General features: G+C 40.0%; 2 protein-coding genes across 2 annotated transcripts; both read right to left on the minus strand.

The window, feature by feature from the left end:
• Positions 1–8,056: 8,056 nt before the first annotated feature.
• Positions 8,057–9,679, minus strand: LOC138888692 (uncharacterized). The gene is made up of 2 exons (XM_070170604.1): positions 8,330–9,679; positions 8,057–8,176 (listed from the first exon to the last, which is right to left on the minus strand). The coding sequence occupies exons 1-2, from the start codon at positions 9,677–9,679 to the stop codon at positions 8,057–8,059; spliced, it is 1,470 nt and encodes a 489-aa protein (XP_070026705.1).
• Positions 9,680–14,961: 5,282 nt separating this feature from the next.
• Positions 14,962–17,008, minus strand: LOC138888693 (uncharacterized). Its single transcript, XM_070170605.1, has 2 exons — positions 16,436–17,008; positions 14,962–15,957 (listed from the first exon to the last, which is right to left on the minus strand). Exons 1-2 carry the CDS (start codon positions 17,006–17,008, stop codon positions 14,962–14,964), a joined length of 1,569 nt encoding a protein of 522 aa, XP_070026706.1.
• Between the last annotated feature and the right edge of the window lie 385 nt (positions 17,009–17,393).

Genomic DNA, 17,393 nt, shown 5'->3' on the forward strand with positions numbered 1-17,393 from the left:
CTGAGTCTTCAGATGTAGTCATTACAAGTACTATTCTGATTTGTAATAGAGAGTCTTCAGTGCTATTTAACCCAGGGTCTAAGTATTCGTATGTGTCATCTTACTTTGCACCATACTTGGTTCTGCCTAGTGATTGTCACACCTCATTTTCTACTACACCCCTTAAAGGGTATAATAGGAGTTATTTCCAACTTGAAGTGACAATCGAAATGAGATTCATTTATTAAGAGATTTAGAGTCGCCACTTGGGAGATTTATGGTGTCCCAAGTCACCGGTATGAAATCCCAAATCGAGTAAAAGAATGACTCCGTTTAACAGTCCGCGCACCAGAAATCCGAGTAAGGAATTCTATTAACCTGGGAGAAGGTGTTAGGCATTCCCGAGTTCCGTGGTTCTAGCACGGTCGCTCAACTGTTATAATTTGGCCTATTATCTGATTTTAATGCATTTTTGATCCTATGTGCAATTTTAACTTTTGACCGCTTTTATTTAATTATTTTTTAAGAAAGCTTGCAACATTATTTAAAATATGTTTCGAGCCACGTCACATAAATGCACCTGTAGCCCATAACCATTTTATCTAACGTTGAGATTTTGATTTAGGTAACATAAATGTGCACCCGAGTTTAGGAAAGTAGATTATTAAATAACGCGCCTAAAAGCAACTACGAAGTTCATCAATTATTTATTTTAAGCTAATTTAGGATAGTTTCAAATCAAAGAAACAATTAATAAAATAACCTAACAATGGTGTGATCGCCTGACTAAACTAAAAGAAAATTGGCATGATCCTATTCGAAAAATTCTAGGCAGCTATCATCAAACAAAAATAGGCTTTTAAAGTTAACACGTCTTTTAAAAGTTGAAGAGTTGTTTTCCATTTTAGTCTCATATATATGATTGGAAGCAAACCCCATCACAAAGTTTCGAATAAAGGCACTGCGAGAGCTTTAAGCATAATAAACCAACCATTGCTTGTGGAAGAAAGTTACCTACTTCAATAGTTCTAGTATTAATTTAGAAATGAATGAATATTAGACCATACTACTAGCTCAATGCTTTCAAGAAACTGCTACGACTTATTCAAGTTTGAACGTTTCCCAGTAGAGAATGCCAAAACACTGGGTAAACATATTGTCACATGATTTTATCCAAACAATATTCAAATAACAATAATAAAAAGGGGTAAATCACCTCAAATAAAACTTCTACAAATAAAAGAGAAAGACTTAGATTTTACCGCAATTAACTAATTTGTTAACATGTACTAAGCAAAATAAAGAAAAATCCAAAGTTGTATTTAATAAAATTATAAAAATAACACAAATTCGTTTGGGCAATATTCAAACTTTATTACTAGAATGATGAAAGAAGCGGACCTTTTTTGTATTAAATAAGAATATCAAATCAAATACTTAACAAAGCAGTTATGAGAATATCAAATCAAATACTTAACAAATTAGGTATCAATTTTTATGGCTAATGAAATAGTAAAACCAACATGAAACCTGAAAACAAACTACTTCTATAAAGCACAAACATTCAAACATTTAAACTACATTACCACAGTCCATAATTATTGCAAAGAATACCAAGTTCAAAACAGAAATTTCTCATGCTTTAATGTGATGGGGATCCAACTATGTTCACGATAAGTCTCTACAACAGGACTAGTTAAATATGAACAACAGTAGACTAAATTACACAACAATTATAACAGCAAACTGGTTTGTTTCATCCAAAGATGATTCACAACTTTGACTTCAATACAATTTCGAGAGTGTACCTGGAAGTAAAAATGAAATAAAGGGTGAGGATTTCAGCAGTAACAACAGCAGAGTTGAGTTCAGATCCAAGGAAATAGTGCACCAGATCAGTTCAAAATCGTGAAATGCAACCCAAAATAACAAAGATCCAATTTCGGATTCACAGTTAAACCAACAAACTCAACATCCAAGATAAATGACTGAAACTCAAACTATTTCTAGGTCTAAACAGTTAAGAAATTGATTCAAGGAGAGAAAAATTTCAGATTAGCAAATTCAAACTCAATGGAACAGTGCTAAAGTTTTCAGCTATTTTCAGATTTTTCTTTTTTCAGATTTTTCTTTTAGTCTTTATCTCTAAGGTCTGTCCTAATCTTAATGTGTATTCCCAGTTATATACTTCATAAACTACCCCTTTCCAGCTCCTCTTTTTCTTTACAATTGTATTATTTTAGCTTTTTGAAATGTTCCCCCCATGTTATCTTACTTTCCAACTCTTAAAAGTATTGAACAGGGTGTCCTTTGCATTGCTGATCCCCTTTTTATTAAATTAATCCTTAGACTGATCCTACCATGTGCTAGCAACTTCTTAAGTAGGTGAGATACATCTTTTCATTAAACAATTCTTAGGCTATCCTTAAAGGCTTCCTAATTAATTTCAAACACAGTTGGGATTTGAATTCTTTCAGACAAATAAATATCCCAAACTTAGTTCAAACCCTCTACACTCCTCTACACAAACTGTTATGCATGTCCCAAAGAAAAGAACAGAACAATTTAGGCGTCGACGAGAATCAAACAGAGAACCAAATAGAAAACCAATCATAAAACCAAACAGAAGGTGGCCTAAATATTTTGGCACTTGAAATCACGCATACTAGAAAATCAGAGAACCAAACAGAAAACCATGAGAATATGCATCGCTGATTCAGACTCATTCAAACAAATCCTAAAGTCGGACAAATCGTCCATTTTAACTCGAGAAAACTTAATCCCAAGAGATACTTCAACACCATAAACAGCTAAAGGCATTCGAGACATAGAAAACGAACGTTCAAATTAGCTTTTGTTAACTGAACATGCTCGAGGCAAATCAGAACAGTGAATACAGGATTCCAAACAATAAATTGACATATCAAATACAATTTCCAAACACGAATCGAGAATAAATGCTAACTCCAAATCCAACCTCAACTGAAATTAATCGCAGACCTATGTTTATAGATGGATTAGCATAGCTCTTATCACATTTTCCCAATCGACAACCAAACAGATATAAAAAAGAGAAAGATATTGAACCTGATTGCGCGAAGCTTCGATTAATTTCGTATCCAATACAAATGAATCCGGCATTGAAATTAAGTGTAACAATAGCTGAGAAATAGACACTAGTGGCCACGAATAACGGCGAGCGCAAGCAAATTCTATCTCTATCGAAACAGAACTGAATAAAATTTTTTTTAATTGATTCTGCCCGGAATCTCTTCAGGCGAGTACAGAGATGAAAATAAATCAACTTGACTCAATTACATAGCAAATCGACTCAGCCCAGAACATTTCTTATGGGAATTGTTTTGCTCATTTCTCTTCCAATCATTGTCGTTCCCCTCTCTTTGCTCTCTGTTTTCCAGTCGTCCTCTCTATGTGTGTGCGTGTGTTTGTGTTCAGTGTGGTTCAAGAAGAAGCTTGGTCTGTCGATGAAGATGAGGGGCTTAGGGTGTGTAACATTGAAGAAGATCGGTTGGCTGAAGGTTGAAGATGAAGAATCAGGGGTCGTTCCTTGGTTTTTGCGGTTGGTTTTTGCGAGTTTGGAGAAGACGAAGGTCGGAGGGTCTGTCCTTCAACGGAGGATTTCTAAAAAGGGGTCTAGGTATCCTTAGGGTTTTTTCTTGGGTGTTCAAAATTAGGGATGAGATTGAAAGGAGGGGGTCGTTTGGTTATGGGTGGGGTGGACCGGGTCGGGGCAGGTTAGCGGGTGGGTTGGTTTATTGGGCTAGAAGTGAGGTTTGGGTTGGGTGAATTAAATTGGATTTGGCCCAGAAACCTAATCCTCTCTAATTTTCTTCCAATTTTAAATCCCCCCTTTTCAAAAATGAAAACTAGATTCTAAATTAAATTATAAAACCCAAATTAACCTAAAAACACTAATTAACCCTAAATAGTAATTTATCACAAATAAGTAAGTAACAAAATCACTGGTTAAACACTAAAAATGCAAAGTGCATTATATATTTTTTTTATGATTTTCCAATTATTGTAAAAATAAATAATTTTACGATTTAACTAAAAATTATAAAGTTAAATCCTAAATGAATGCAACCTATTTTTGTATTTTCTTATTAATTGATCAAATAAACATGCACACACACAAACACAAACAATAACTAAAAACCACGAAAATTCACAAAATTGCACACAAAGGAAAATTGTTTTATTTTGAATTTTATGGAAATAATTCGTATAGGCAAAAATCACGTGCTCACAGCTGCCCCTCTTTGTTAGGAAACACGAAGAGTTTTTCGTACAATGATAAAGTGAGCGGATACGAGCGATTTTTTGCCCGTTTGAATATTCCGTGTGAAGCATTTTTGAAATATTTGACCGAACCTCTGCTTCAAATGTTTCCTACATATCATTGGATAAAAAGGAATCAGGTCAATGTAGTTCGGGAAGTTTTGGTAGCTGGGACTACCATGAAGATGTGATTTACTGTTGTTGTTGCTGCTGTTACTGCTTACTGACCTCCTTATTACATCGTGCTAAAAGAAATAAAGAAGCTAGACTAAGCTATAGTCTATGAATTACAAAGATTTATTTTCAAACTTGTTCTTGCGACTGTTGTTGCCTTATTGTCTTGTATTTCCTCTGAAGTCCCTTTGTTGTTGTCTTGCTTCGAACTCTTGAGATGCTTTCCCTCTCGTCAGGCGAGTACCTGATCGTTGATTCTGAATTGCTTCTTCTCTTCCTATGGAACTTGACTTGTTTCTTTTCGAAAACTTGAATCGTCTTCCTCTAACCATTGTTGCCTTCCCTTGGTTTTCCAAGTGGACGCTTGACTTCAAAATCTACAAGTGTTGTTCCTTGTTCTACAGGTGGACGCCTGACTTCAAAAACCTTCAACTATTGTTCCTTGTTCTCCAGGTGGACGCCTGATTACCAAAAACCTTCAACTATTGTTCCTTGTTCTCCAGGTGGATGCCTGATTACCAAAACTTGAAATGTATTCCCTTGTTCTCCAGGTGGGCGCCTGATTACCAAAACTCTGAAATGTATTCCCCTGTTCTCCAGGTGGGCGCCTGATTACCAAAACTCTGAAATGTGTTCCCTTGTTCTCCAGGTGGGCGCCTAATTACCAAAACTCTGAAATGTATTCCCTTGTTCTCCAGGTGGGCGCCTGATTACCAAAACTTGAAATGTATTCCCTTGTTCTCCAGGTGTGCGCCTGATTACCAAAACTCTTAAATGTATTCCATTGTTCTCCTGGTGGGCGCATGATTACCAAAACTCGAAATGTATTCTCTTGTTCTCCAGGTGGGCGCCTCATTACCAAAACTCTGAAATGTATTCCCTTGTTCTCCAGGTGGGCGCATGATTACCAAAACTCTGAATTATATTCCCTTGTTCTCCAGGTGGGTGCCTGATTACCAAATCTTGGAATGTATTCCATTGTTCTCTAGGTGGGCGCCTGATTACCAAATCTTGAAATGTATTCCCTTGTTCTCCAGGTGGGCGCCTGATTACCAAATCTTGAAATGTATTCTCTTGTTCTCCAGATAGGCGCCTGATTACCAAAACTCTGAACTATTTTCCCTTGTTCTCCAGGTGGGCGCATGATTACCAAAACTCTGAATTGTATTCCCTTGTTCTCTAGGTGGGCGCCTGATTACCAAAACTTGAAATGTATTCTCTTGTTCTCCAGGTGGGCACCTGATTACCAAAACTCTAAAATGTACTCCCTTGTTCTCCAGGTAGGCGCCTGATTACCAAAACTCCGAATTATATTCCCTTGTTCTCCAGGTGGGCGCCTAATTACCAAACCTCTGAATTATATTCCCTTGTTCTCTAGGTGGGCGCCTGATTACCAAAACTGGAAATGTATTCCCTTGTTCTCCAGGTGGGCGCCTGATTACCAAAACTCTGAATTATATTCCCTTGTTCTCCAGGTGGGCGCCTGATTACCAAAACTTGAAATGTATTCCCTTGTTCTCCAAGTGGGTGCCTGATTACCAAAACTTGAAATGTATTCCCTTGTTCTCCAGTTGGGCGCCTGATTACCAAAACTCTGAATTATATTCCCTTGTTCACTAGGTGGGCGCCTGATTACCAAAACTCTGAAATGTATTCCCTTGTTCTCCAGGTGGGCGCCTGATTACCAAAACTTGAAATGTATTCCCTTGTTCTCCAAGTGGGTGCCTGATTACCAAAACTTGAAATGTATTCCCTTGTTCTCCAGTTGGGCGCCTGATTACCAAAACTCTGAATTATATTCCCTTGTTCACTAGGTGGGCGCCTGATTACCAAAACTCTGAAATGTATTCCCTTGTTCTCCAGGTGGGCGCCTGATTACCAAAATAAACAAAAAGGAAAGAAAATTTTCTGCCCCTGTTTGGTGGCCGTTTGGTACTTGCTCTCTCTTCGCGGAAAATTTCCTCCGCTATCAACACCACTTCCTGCCCCTGTTTCAAACACAAAGAAAAATTTGGTCAGTTTAGGGTGTGGTGATTAGTCATGATACTCCTGTTGGGATGGTTTTCCCTTCTCTCTTTTCCATGTTTGGTTTTATCCGACTACCTTGAACTCGGTCGAGAATTTCCGACCCTTTGACTACTCCTCGGCCATAAATTTCCCACGGAATCTTAAACCCTTCCATCATTTAGATTTCCAACGACGCCTTTTACGTCCCATCATATTATCCTCGGCCTTTCCTAGCCACACTTCACCTTGCACCATATTGGCAACTGGTAGTAATCTTTGAAATTCCTTTTTATTTGTTAGAATCAAACTACCATTGAAAAACCTTAGCCAAAAGAAGGAGTGCGATGACTTCAAAAGATAAAAATAAAAGAGAAGATCTTCCTTTTAGAAGATCGTTTGAGAAAAGAAAAAGACTTATCTGAACGAGATAACTGATCCCAATGATCATGTTGTGCATTTTGGATTAATCAATCCAGTCTATTCAATTCAATCAATTTCCCATTGTCTTGCTCCACACCTCAAGATTCTCGCAACCCAATTCTTTGCTGAATCATTATCTTTGTTCGACTTGATGTCTCGACAGGTCTTTGCCGTCAATCTCGTCTTATTTGCCCCTTTTTTATTCCTTACCGCCTTATGGTGCCTAGGAAGGTTTTCACCAGTAAGACTCTCTCATTTTTGGACTCCTCTCAGCTTTCATCGCCTTGTAGTGCCCTTTGAGGGTTTTCACCACTAAGACTCTCTCATTTCTCTCATCTTTCGTCGCCTTACAGTACCCTTGTGGGTTTTCACTAGTAAGACTCTCTCATTTCATTTCTTTGCTTAAACCGGAGTGTCGCCCTAGTATGAATCATTTTTACTTGCTTGACTCGGCTTCTCTCGAAGACTGATCGGGAGGTCTTTCTTTGGACATTAATATGGACTCTTGGATAAGGTTGGAAAGAAAAGTATATCAAAAGTTCAAACCAACTTCCACGTGTTAGGATTACAACTTTTGGAATCAACCTTCTTATTACAAACACAACTTCTGCCCCAATTTCTTGCCTGGGGATCTTTCAATTTTTATTCCCTATGACCGAGCCGTGAAGCTGCCTACGTATCCTTAAAAGGAATCAGGTCAAACGTAGTTCACCCGATTTTCCTTGTTGTTACAATTTTTCTTTTCACTTATTATTATATATTTTTTCTTTTTCCTTCTTTTCATTGTTGATGCTAAAAGAAGGGTATGAAATAAAATAAATAAGGCTCAAAGGGAAAAAACAAATGGTAAAGTGTTTGAATAGCAGAACAAATTGCCTTCGTCATTTCAGTCTTCGAAACAATGCCAAATACAAACAATCACAATAAATCAAAGAAAATCATACATAGTATCTTTTGACGGCATCAGAGTTAATTGCCATGTCTACACATTTGCCTTCAATATTTCTTAGATACAAAGCACCATTGGATAACACTCTTGTCACAATGAACGGTCCTTGCCAATTTGGGGCGAACTTGCCTTTCGCTTCAGCCTGATTTGGAAGGATACGTTTCAACACTTGTTGGCCCACTTCAAACTTTTGAGGACGTACCTTTTTGTTGTACACTCTTGCCATTATTCGTTGATATAACTGACCATGACATACGCTGCCAATCTTTTCTCATCAATCAAACTCAAATGTTTCAACCGGGTCTTGACCCATTCATCATCATCAATCTCAGCCTCTACGACAATCTGCAAGGATGGGATTTCAACTTCCGCAGGTATTACGTCTTTAGTGCCATATACAAACAAATAAGGAGTCGCACCCACTGAAGTACGAACAGTAGTGCGATAACCCAACAGTGCAAATGGTAATTTTTCATGCCATTGCCTGGAACCTTATACCATCTTTCTCAATATCTTCTTTATGTTCTTGTTAGCCGCATCGACTGCTCCATTCGCCTTGGGATGATATGGGGTAGAGTTGCGGTGTATAATCTTAAACTGTTGACATACTTTCTTCATCAAATTGTTGTTAAGATTAGCACCGTTATCTATGATGGTTACCTTTGGGATTCCAAATCGACAGATGATGTTGTAATAAACAAAATCGACCACTTCTTTCTTGGTTACAGACTTGAAAGTTTTAGCTTCAACCCACTTGGTGAAATAATCAATGGTCACCAGAATGAACCTGTGCCTGTTAGATGTTGCCGTTTTAATCGGTACAATGACATCCATGCCCCAAGCAATGAAGGGCCATGGTGCCGACATCGTGTGCAATTCCGACGACGGACAATGAATCAAATCGCCGTGTACTTGGCATTGGTGACACTTGCTCACAAAGCTGATACAGTCCCGCTCCATAGTGAGCCAATAATACCTTGCTCGAAGAATTTTCTTTGCTAGAACATATCCACTCATGTGTGGTCCACAAACTCCTAAATGTACCTCGGACATGATAGTCGTGGTTTCTCTAGCATCTATGCATCTCAACAAACCCAGGTCTGGTGTTCTTTTGTACAAAACCCCTCTACTGAGAAAGAATCCACTCGTCAAACGCTGAATTGTTCTCTTCTGATCCCTCGTGGCTTGTACCGGATAGATCCACATTCTGATGTATTCCTTGATATCATGAAACCATGGTTCGCCATCAACTTCTTCCTCTATCACATTACAGTACGCATGTTGATCGCGGACTTGAATATGTAACGGATCAACATAAGCTTTGTCCGGATGATGTAGCATGGAGGCTAATGTGGCCAAAGCATCGGCAACCTCATTATGAACCCTTAGGATATGTCTGAACTCCATTGATCGAAACCGCTGACAAAGATCATGCAAGCATTGTCTATAAGGTATGAGTTTCAAATCCCGTGTTTCCCACTCTCCTGGAATTTGATGTACCAGATGGTCCGAGTCCCCCAAGACTAAAACTTCTTGGACATCCATATCCACAGCTAACCTTAAACCCAAAATGCATGCCTTGTACTCCACCATGTTGTTGGTGCAATAGAAACGAAGTTGGGCCGTAACAGGGTAGTGGTGTCCTGTTTCGGAAATAAGCACCGCCCCTATTCCAACTCCTTTCATGTTTGCAGCCCCATCAAAGAAAAGTTTCCAACCTGGTTTTTCAGTCAGTTCTAGCTCATCAATATGCATCATTTCTTCATCGGGAAAATAAGTCCTCAATGGCTCATATTCTTCATCGATCGGGTTCTCGGCCAAGTGATCGGCCAATGCTTGTGCTTTCATTGCCGTCCTCGTCACATAGACGATGTCAAACTCGGTGAGTAAAATTTGCCACTTCGCAAGTCTCCCCATAGGCATAGGCTTTTGAAAGATGTACTTCAATGGATCCAACCGTGAGATGAGGTAAGTAGTGTATGATGATAGATAATGCTTCAACTTTTGTGCTACCCAAGTTAGGGCGCAACATGTCTTCTCAAGATGAGTGTACTTAACCTCATAAGCCATAAACTTCTTGCTGAGATAATAGATGGCTTGTTCCTTCCTATCGGTGATGTCATGCTGCCCCAATACGCAGCCAGATGAATTCTCGAGGACCATTAAATAAAGAATCAACGGTCTCCTTGGCTCAGGTGGAACCAACACAGGTGGACTTGCCAAATACCCCTTTATCTTGTCAAATGCTTCTTGACACTCATCAGTCCACTTTACCGCAACATCCTTCTTCAGCAACTTGAAAATGGGCTCACAAGTTGTCGTGAGTTGTGCAATAAACCTGCTGATGTAGTTCAATCTCCCTAGTAGACTCATTACCTTAGTCTTGTTCCTTAGAGGTGGCAATTCTTGGATGGCTTTTAGCTTTGATGGATCTAACTCTATGCCTTACCGACTGACTATGAATCCCAACAGCTTCCCTGATGGAACACCAAATGCACACTTGGCAGGGTTAAGCTTAAGGTTGTACTTGCGAAGCCTCTGAAAGAATTTCCTCAAATCTCCGACGTGGTCGGCCTGCTGCTTTGACTTAATGATCACATCGTCCACGTACACCTCAATCTCTTTGTGGATCATATCGTGGAACACAGTAGTCATTGCTCTCATGTATATTGCCCTAGTATTCTTCAAACCAAATGGCATTACCCGGTAACAATAAGTTTCCCAAGGTGTGATGAATGTCATCTTCTCCGCGTCTTCCTCATCCATCAGAATCTGATGATATCCAGCATAACAGTCCACAAAAGATCCAATCACACGCTTTGCACAATTGTAAATCAAGATATGGATATTGGGCAATGGGAAGTTATCCTTTGGGCTTGCCTTGTTCAGATTGCGGTAATCAATGCACACCCTGATCTTGCCGTCTTTCTTCGGTACTGGCATAACATTGGCCAACTATTCAGGATATCGAGTGACTCGAATTACCTTCGCATCTAGTTGCTTGGTTATTTCTTCCTTAATCTTCACACTCATGTCAGTTTTGAATTTTCTCAATTTTTGCTTGACAAGAGGGAATGTCGGATCAGTGGGCAATTTGTGAACCACTAAATCGGTGCTTAAACTCGGCATGTCATCATATGACCATGCAAAAATATCTTTGTATTCAATGAGTGTTTCGATTAATTCTTCCTGAGTCTTTAGTTCGAGATGGACACTTATTTTAGTTTCTCTGCTATTATCCGCGTCCCCTAAATTGATGGCTTCTGTATCATTCAAATTGGGTTTAGGTTTTTCCTCAAAATGACTTAATTCTTTACTAATCTCCTCAAAAGCCTCATCTTCGTCAAATTCTAACTCGTAATCACATTCTACCTCTTGAACTATTATTTCAGAATCGGATTGATTTTTTAGACTGGGATGAGGATTTCTTATGCATGCCATGTCATTGGAACCAGCATAAAAAGAACTGTATAGAAAAGAAAAGAAGAAAATAGAAAATAAAACTTTATCATGAATGAAAAAAAGGAAGAAATTGCATTTCATTGAAAATAATGAAGGATAACAAGGTTTGCATACTTGAAAAACAGACTGAAAAATAAAATTTGGATTACAACCCTGGAATAATCCATACAAACTTAAGGAAAATCAAAGCAAACTACCAAGACTCCTTCCGAGTAGGGAGAGGAGTGACCTTCCAATTATTAAGCCTGGCTTCTGGCCTGACAAAATGTACTTTTGCGTTGCTAGATCCTTCACCGAACTCTACCACATTCACATCGACGAACAACTGCTCAAACCTTTTAATCAACTCCTTATCAGGGATAACCTTATGTAAGGCCCCGGAAAATTTTTCCAAGTAATTTGAGATTTCGTCGTGCCAAGGTAGGCTAATTATTTTATTTTGTGTGCAAATGAGGATTCATGATATAATGGGTATCAATTGAAAATGTTAATAAACATATAATTCATATTAAAGGTAAATTGGGGTCTAAGGAGAGGCCTAAGTCTAAGCCAAGTTTGAAAAGTTTCATATTAGACGAAATCTGTAAATGAGTGCGCACAAGACCTCACTTTGAACGATCATATATCCAGTTATATAAATATTTGTGTGATGCATAACCTATCAAATTAAAGCCCTTTGAGTCTAGTTTCCAACTCAACAAACCGTTCGCCATTTGGAGGTGTATACAGAAAGTTATGACTATTTTACTGGGCAGGTGTCACTAGCACAAACATTAGCGCTAAGTCGCGCATTATGCTGAGTATTCTGCCTCCCGCGCACGAACATAGCGCGATCTCGCGCGCGTGGAAGGTTTTTAAATATCCTAAAGACCGGAAATAAGAGAATTTGAGTCATTTCTCAAGCTTAGGGCTTCCTCTACACCCCCAACTCGACCAAGGCATCCAATTGCACACCTAAGGTGAGTTTTTAAGTGTGTTTTCATGGTGATTTCACTTCTCAATCACTAGTTACAACATGATTTTGATTGGGTTTCATAGGATTTCTTCAAAATCTCAAGAACACCCCAAAGTTGTCTTTCAAGATTTGGTCTACAAGAGGTAATCCTACACCTTAGACTTACATATATGGAGTTATTATGGAAATATGAGTATGGATTAAGTATTGTAACTCATGGGATGGGGATTGGAAGTCATAGGTGCCTAACCTAGGTTGTGTTGGTATTGTAGAGATTGTGAGGTGGGTTATTGGGGTATGATTCTTGGGGTAATAGTATTATGTATACATGCATGTACAAATTAGGTTTGTGGGAAGATTGATGAATATAAATAAGTAAAGATTGGGTTGGGGAAAGAAGAAAATCTTGTAAAAGGAATTTAAAATCAAGATGCTCAACTAGTGTTTGATAAAATGCTCAAATGAGCTGAAACCATGAATACCTTCCTAATTTGTGTTAATTTTGTTATGTCTCAAGTAGATTGTGATTGCTAGAATTTTCGAAACGTCGTAGTAACTTAAGGAAAGCTCAAACGAGGTATATATGGCTAAAACCCCGTCTTTTAGAAATTGAGCTCTATCGATGCTTGTGTAAATGTGGTAAGACTGAACTTCGGATTCTTGCTTTGATTTATACTTTACATGAATTGATGTGGTGACCCTATATTTGTGAAAGATGCATTCCAATGTGATCAATGTGCTATTCTTGATAACTTGAAAAGGTGCAAGGAATGTGAATTATGTATTTAAATGCTTAGACAATAAATTGAGATTGAAAAATATGAAGTATATGCTAAATTGCCTAGATTTCAAGTCAAGTTTAAATTGTGATTATTGTGCCGAATCATAAGAATTCCTCTCTATGCTTATAACTTGAATTTCTCAGGTGTATTGACATCTTAAATTGAATGGCTTGTTGTTGAAATTGATATTGATGTGAAATATTTGAAAATGATGTGAAATGTGGGAAAGAAGAGATTGAGTTATAAAATGTGGCCTAATGCCAAGTATGATGTGATAATTGTGGCCCCAAGTGCCTATGAGTTGATATATGTGAAATAAAGATTGAAATGAGATGATTAATGAGAAAGGAACAACGCCTAGGTAAGGCGGCCTAGCCGATCGGGCCGTGATCGGACACCATGCCGCACACATAGTGGTATTGTGCTGATATTGAAATCCGAAAATTGAGAATGAGATTGTGATTGAGGTACATGTCTCAAATGAGGCAACCTAGTGGATCGGGTCGTGACCGGACTCCTCTCGATAAAGCGGTGGTATTATGAATGATGATGAACAATATCAAGTGCCCCAAACTAAGTTATGGAAAACATGTGAAAGATTATATGGTTCGTTTAGTTGATGATGTGGTGATTGTTAAAGCTTTTGATTGACCTTTATGATTTCTTTACTCTTGTTTGATAGTTCTTTCTAATGAGAAGGTGTGTATGATTTCTTTATTCTTGTATGATAGTTCTTTCTAACTAGATGATGTTTGGTTATACATACTAGTGCTATTCGATGGCACTAACGTCCCTTTTGCCGGGGGCTCTACATCTTTAAATGGATGTAGGTGTTCCTATAGCAGGCAGTGTTGGTCGCAGCTAGTGCCGCATCATCCTTTCAGCTGACTTGGTGAGCCTCACTTCGTTTCGGGGATCTGTTTCATCTATTTATCTTGTACGTTGTATTTGAGGTATAGACGGAGCCTTGTTACCGGCATTTCCATATTACATTACTCTTTAGTCATGTTTAGAGGCTCCGTAGACAGGTTGTGGGTAGTGTCGTGTGTTGGAATTTAAATAGAAATATTGATGTTTGGCAAAGATTTATGAAACTTGTAATATTTTGATAATTATGATTTAAGTTGCTAATGGAAGTTGTTAATGAAATACTTACTAAATCTGATTAAAGGAGTCCATCTCCTATTTAATCATGAAGTTGTTTGGGTACAATGAAACCTAACAGGCTTGCTCAGTCGGGTTTACTCAGTTGAGCGTCGGTCGCGCTCCTCGTATTTTGGGGCATGACACCTTAGCATTGGGAATGATTGTCGTTGGTTGTTTTCTGCTACCCGCCTTGACAAATGACCTGGAGAGACGTGGGACCGGCTTTAGGAGGACCCATGCTCTCTGTTTTAGCTTTTGGCCCTTCTTATATCTGCGGCTGTGGGTTGGAATCCTAGACCAAAAGTTCCCACATTTTCAGGGAGGGACACTGGTTGTATGATGCCTTGCAAAGCAGATCCTAAACCCTTTCCTGGTACGAACCCATTCTTCAGCATTTCGTACGCTATCATGACCGATGCAGCTGTTATCTTCAGGTTAGGGATACACTTCCCCTCTTGCACTTTCTCGATTGTCATTGCGTCTGAAACTTGATATACCCATGGCCCCTTGTCATCTTCCATTTCTATAAATGGCACGATGGTGTTGTTGTGTGCGCACAAATTGTCTTCCCCATGCACCACTATCTCCTGCTTGTCCCATTCGAACTTGATCATCTGGTGAAGAGTTGACGGTACGGCTTTAGAAGCGTGGATCCATAGTCGACCCAATAGAAGATTGTATGAGACGGCTATATCCAGCACTTGGAATTCCATTGTGAACTCCAGTGGTCCTATTGTCAATTCCAGCACTATGTCCCCGACTAAGTCTTTGCCCCCGCCGTCGAATCATCGCACATAGATACTGTTCTTGTGGATCCTCCCGTTCTCTACTTTCAGCTTGGTCAAAGTGGAGAGAGGAAAAATGTTCGCACTTGAACCATTATCAACCAATACCCGTGTAACCACCGAATTCTCACATTTCACCGCAAGGTAAAGGGCCCAGTTGTGTTCCGTGCCCTCTACGGGCAATTCATCATCAGAGAAAGTGACCATGTTCACTGCAAAGATTTTGTTGGCTATTTTCTCCAAGTGATTTACAGTGATTTTGTCAAGGACATGCGCCTCATTCAAGATTTTTATTAATACTCGACAATGTTCGTCCGAGTGGATCAATAATGAAAGTAAGGAAATCTGCGCCGATGTCTTCTTTAGCTGCTCCATAATGGAATAGTCCTGTATCTTCATCTTTTTTAGGAACTCTTCCGCTTCCTCTTCGGTCACAGGTTTCTTTGCTGAAGCTGAATTATCCTTGGCTTTCCTCAAATCTACAGGAGCAAAACACCATCCCAACCGAGTTAACCCTTGGGCCTCGCAGACCTCCTCCTTGACCTCCCTTCCTTTATACATCACTGCCACTCGTCCGTAGTTCCACGGAATAGCCTTGCTACTGATTATCGGTAACTGAGTTACCAGCTTGATGATAACTTGATCCACACGGGCCCCTTCCACAGTTATGACGGGTTTGCTAATTGCTCCCGGCACAATCACCCTTACTCTTTCCGATTTCGTTGTGATCTTGCTTGGAGACCCCTTATCTAATGCCACAGATGGTCTAGCAATCTTTTCAATCGACTCGAGCGCCGACCCTTCCCTTGTTGGTTGTTCAATTTCCTTTGTCTCACTGGACCGAATTGTCATCACGGTCTGTGATGGCTTCTTCGACTCTCCCCCTTTGTGCACAATTTCAATCATGTTTGCCTCTGGGTGGGTTGACATTGGATTCCTGTTGATGTTGGGTACCTCAGGAGCTTGCACTTCAATTATATTAGTGTCACTGAGCTCCTGTATTGCACTCTTCAAGTGTCAGCATTTCTCGGTGTCATGCCCCGGGGTACCTGAACAATACTCGCAACTGACCGAGTAATCAAGGTTTTTTGGAGGTGGATTTGGCAGTTTAGATGGTATTGGCCTTAACATGTTCAGTTGTCTGAGCATGTGGAACAGACTGGCATATGACTCCCCCAATGGAGTGAATGTTTTCTTCTTTTGTGCCCTGTTACCCTTGAATGCTGGACTAGGTCGGAAACTTTGACCGGGATGGTTTCTATTTTGTGGAGCGGGAGCACGCCATTGGGTGTGGGCCGGAGGTTGGCTGTATGCTTGGACGTGGTGAACGGAAAAATGAGGTTCGGGATGTGGGTAGTAGTGTTAGGCTATATGGAGTGTGGGGGTATGTTTGAGGGTGGGGTGGAGGCTGGGGTGGAGGCTGGTTATAGTAAGGTGATGGGCCCCGGGGCCAAGCTCTTGACTCAATGGTTGCCACGTCTTCTTTCTTCTTTCTCCCCAATATACCCCCAGTGCCATTTTGGATGGCCTGGGTGGTTTCCTTGATCGCCGAATATCTCATGATTTTATTGGACTTGAGTCCCTCCTTCACCATGTTTCCCATTTTTACTACATCGTTAAAGGACTTCCCCACTACTGATACCAAATGACCGAAATATGTGGGCTCTAAGGCCTGTAAGAAGTAGTCAACCATTTCTCCTTCTTTCATCGGAGGGTCAAACCTCGCAGCTTGTTGTCTCCAGCGGAAACCGTATTCCCTGAAACTCTCCCCTAGTTTCTTCTCTATTTTCGTCAATGACAGACGATCTGGGACAATTTCCAGATTATACTGAAAATGGCATGCAAATGCTTGGGCTAGATTATCCCAAGTATACCACCTTATGTGGTCTTGACGGGTGTACCATTCTACTGCTGAGCCGCTCAAGCTCTGACTGAAATATGCCATTAACAATTCATCCCTTCCTCCTGCCCCTTTCATTTTACTGCAGAAGCCCCTCAAATGAGCCACCGGATCACCGTGTCCGTTGTACAAGTCGAATTTGGGCATTTTGAACCCTGCCGGTAGTTGTACATTTGGGAACAAACACAGATCTTTGTAAGCTACACTTACCTGACCTCCTAGCCCTCTCATATCCCTGAAGGATTATTCTATGCTTTTCATTTTTCTGAACATCTCTTCATGTTCAGGATTTCTGGCCGGTTTTTCTGCTCCACCCGGTAGGTCAGAATGTGGATCATATGGGTAGGCTTCGGGAGCTTTGAAGGTAGGCTCCGATGGGTAGTATTTGTTCTCTTGAGCCTGGAACATGGGCTCGCTGGATAATTTATGGAATGCAGCGGGTGGGGATGCCACAAAGACAAGGGTGATTAGCGGAGGAGGGTAAGGAATTGGTTTTGACAGTGGAGCTTGTGGTATGTGGGAAGTAGTGCCG

Source organism: Nicotiana sylvestris, chromosome 3 (genome assembly GCF_000393655.2).
Source record: "Nicotiana sylvestris chromosome 3, ASM39365v2, whole genome shotgun sequence".
NCBI lineage: Eukaryota > Viridiplantae > Streptophyta > Magnoliopsida > Solanales > Solanaceae > Nicotiana > Nicotiana sylvestris.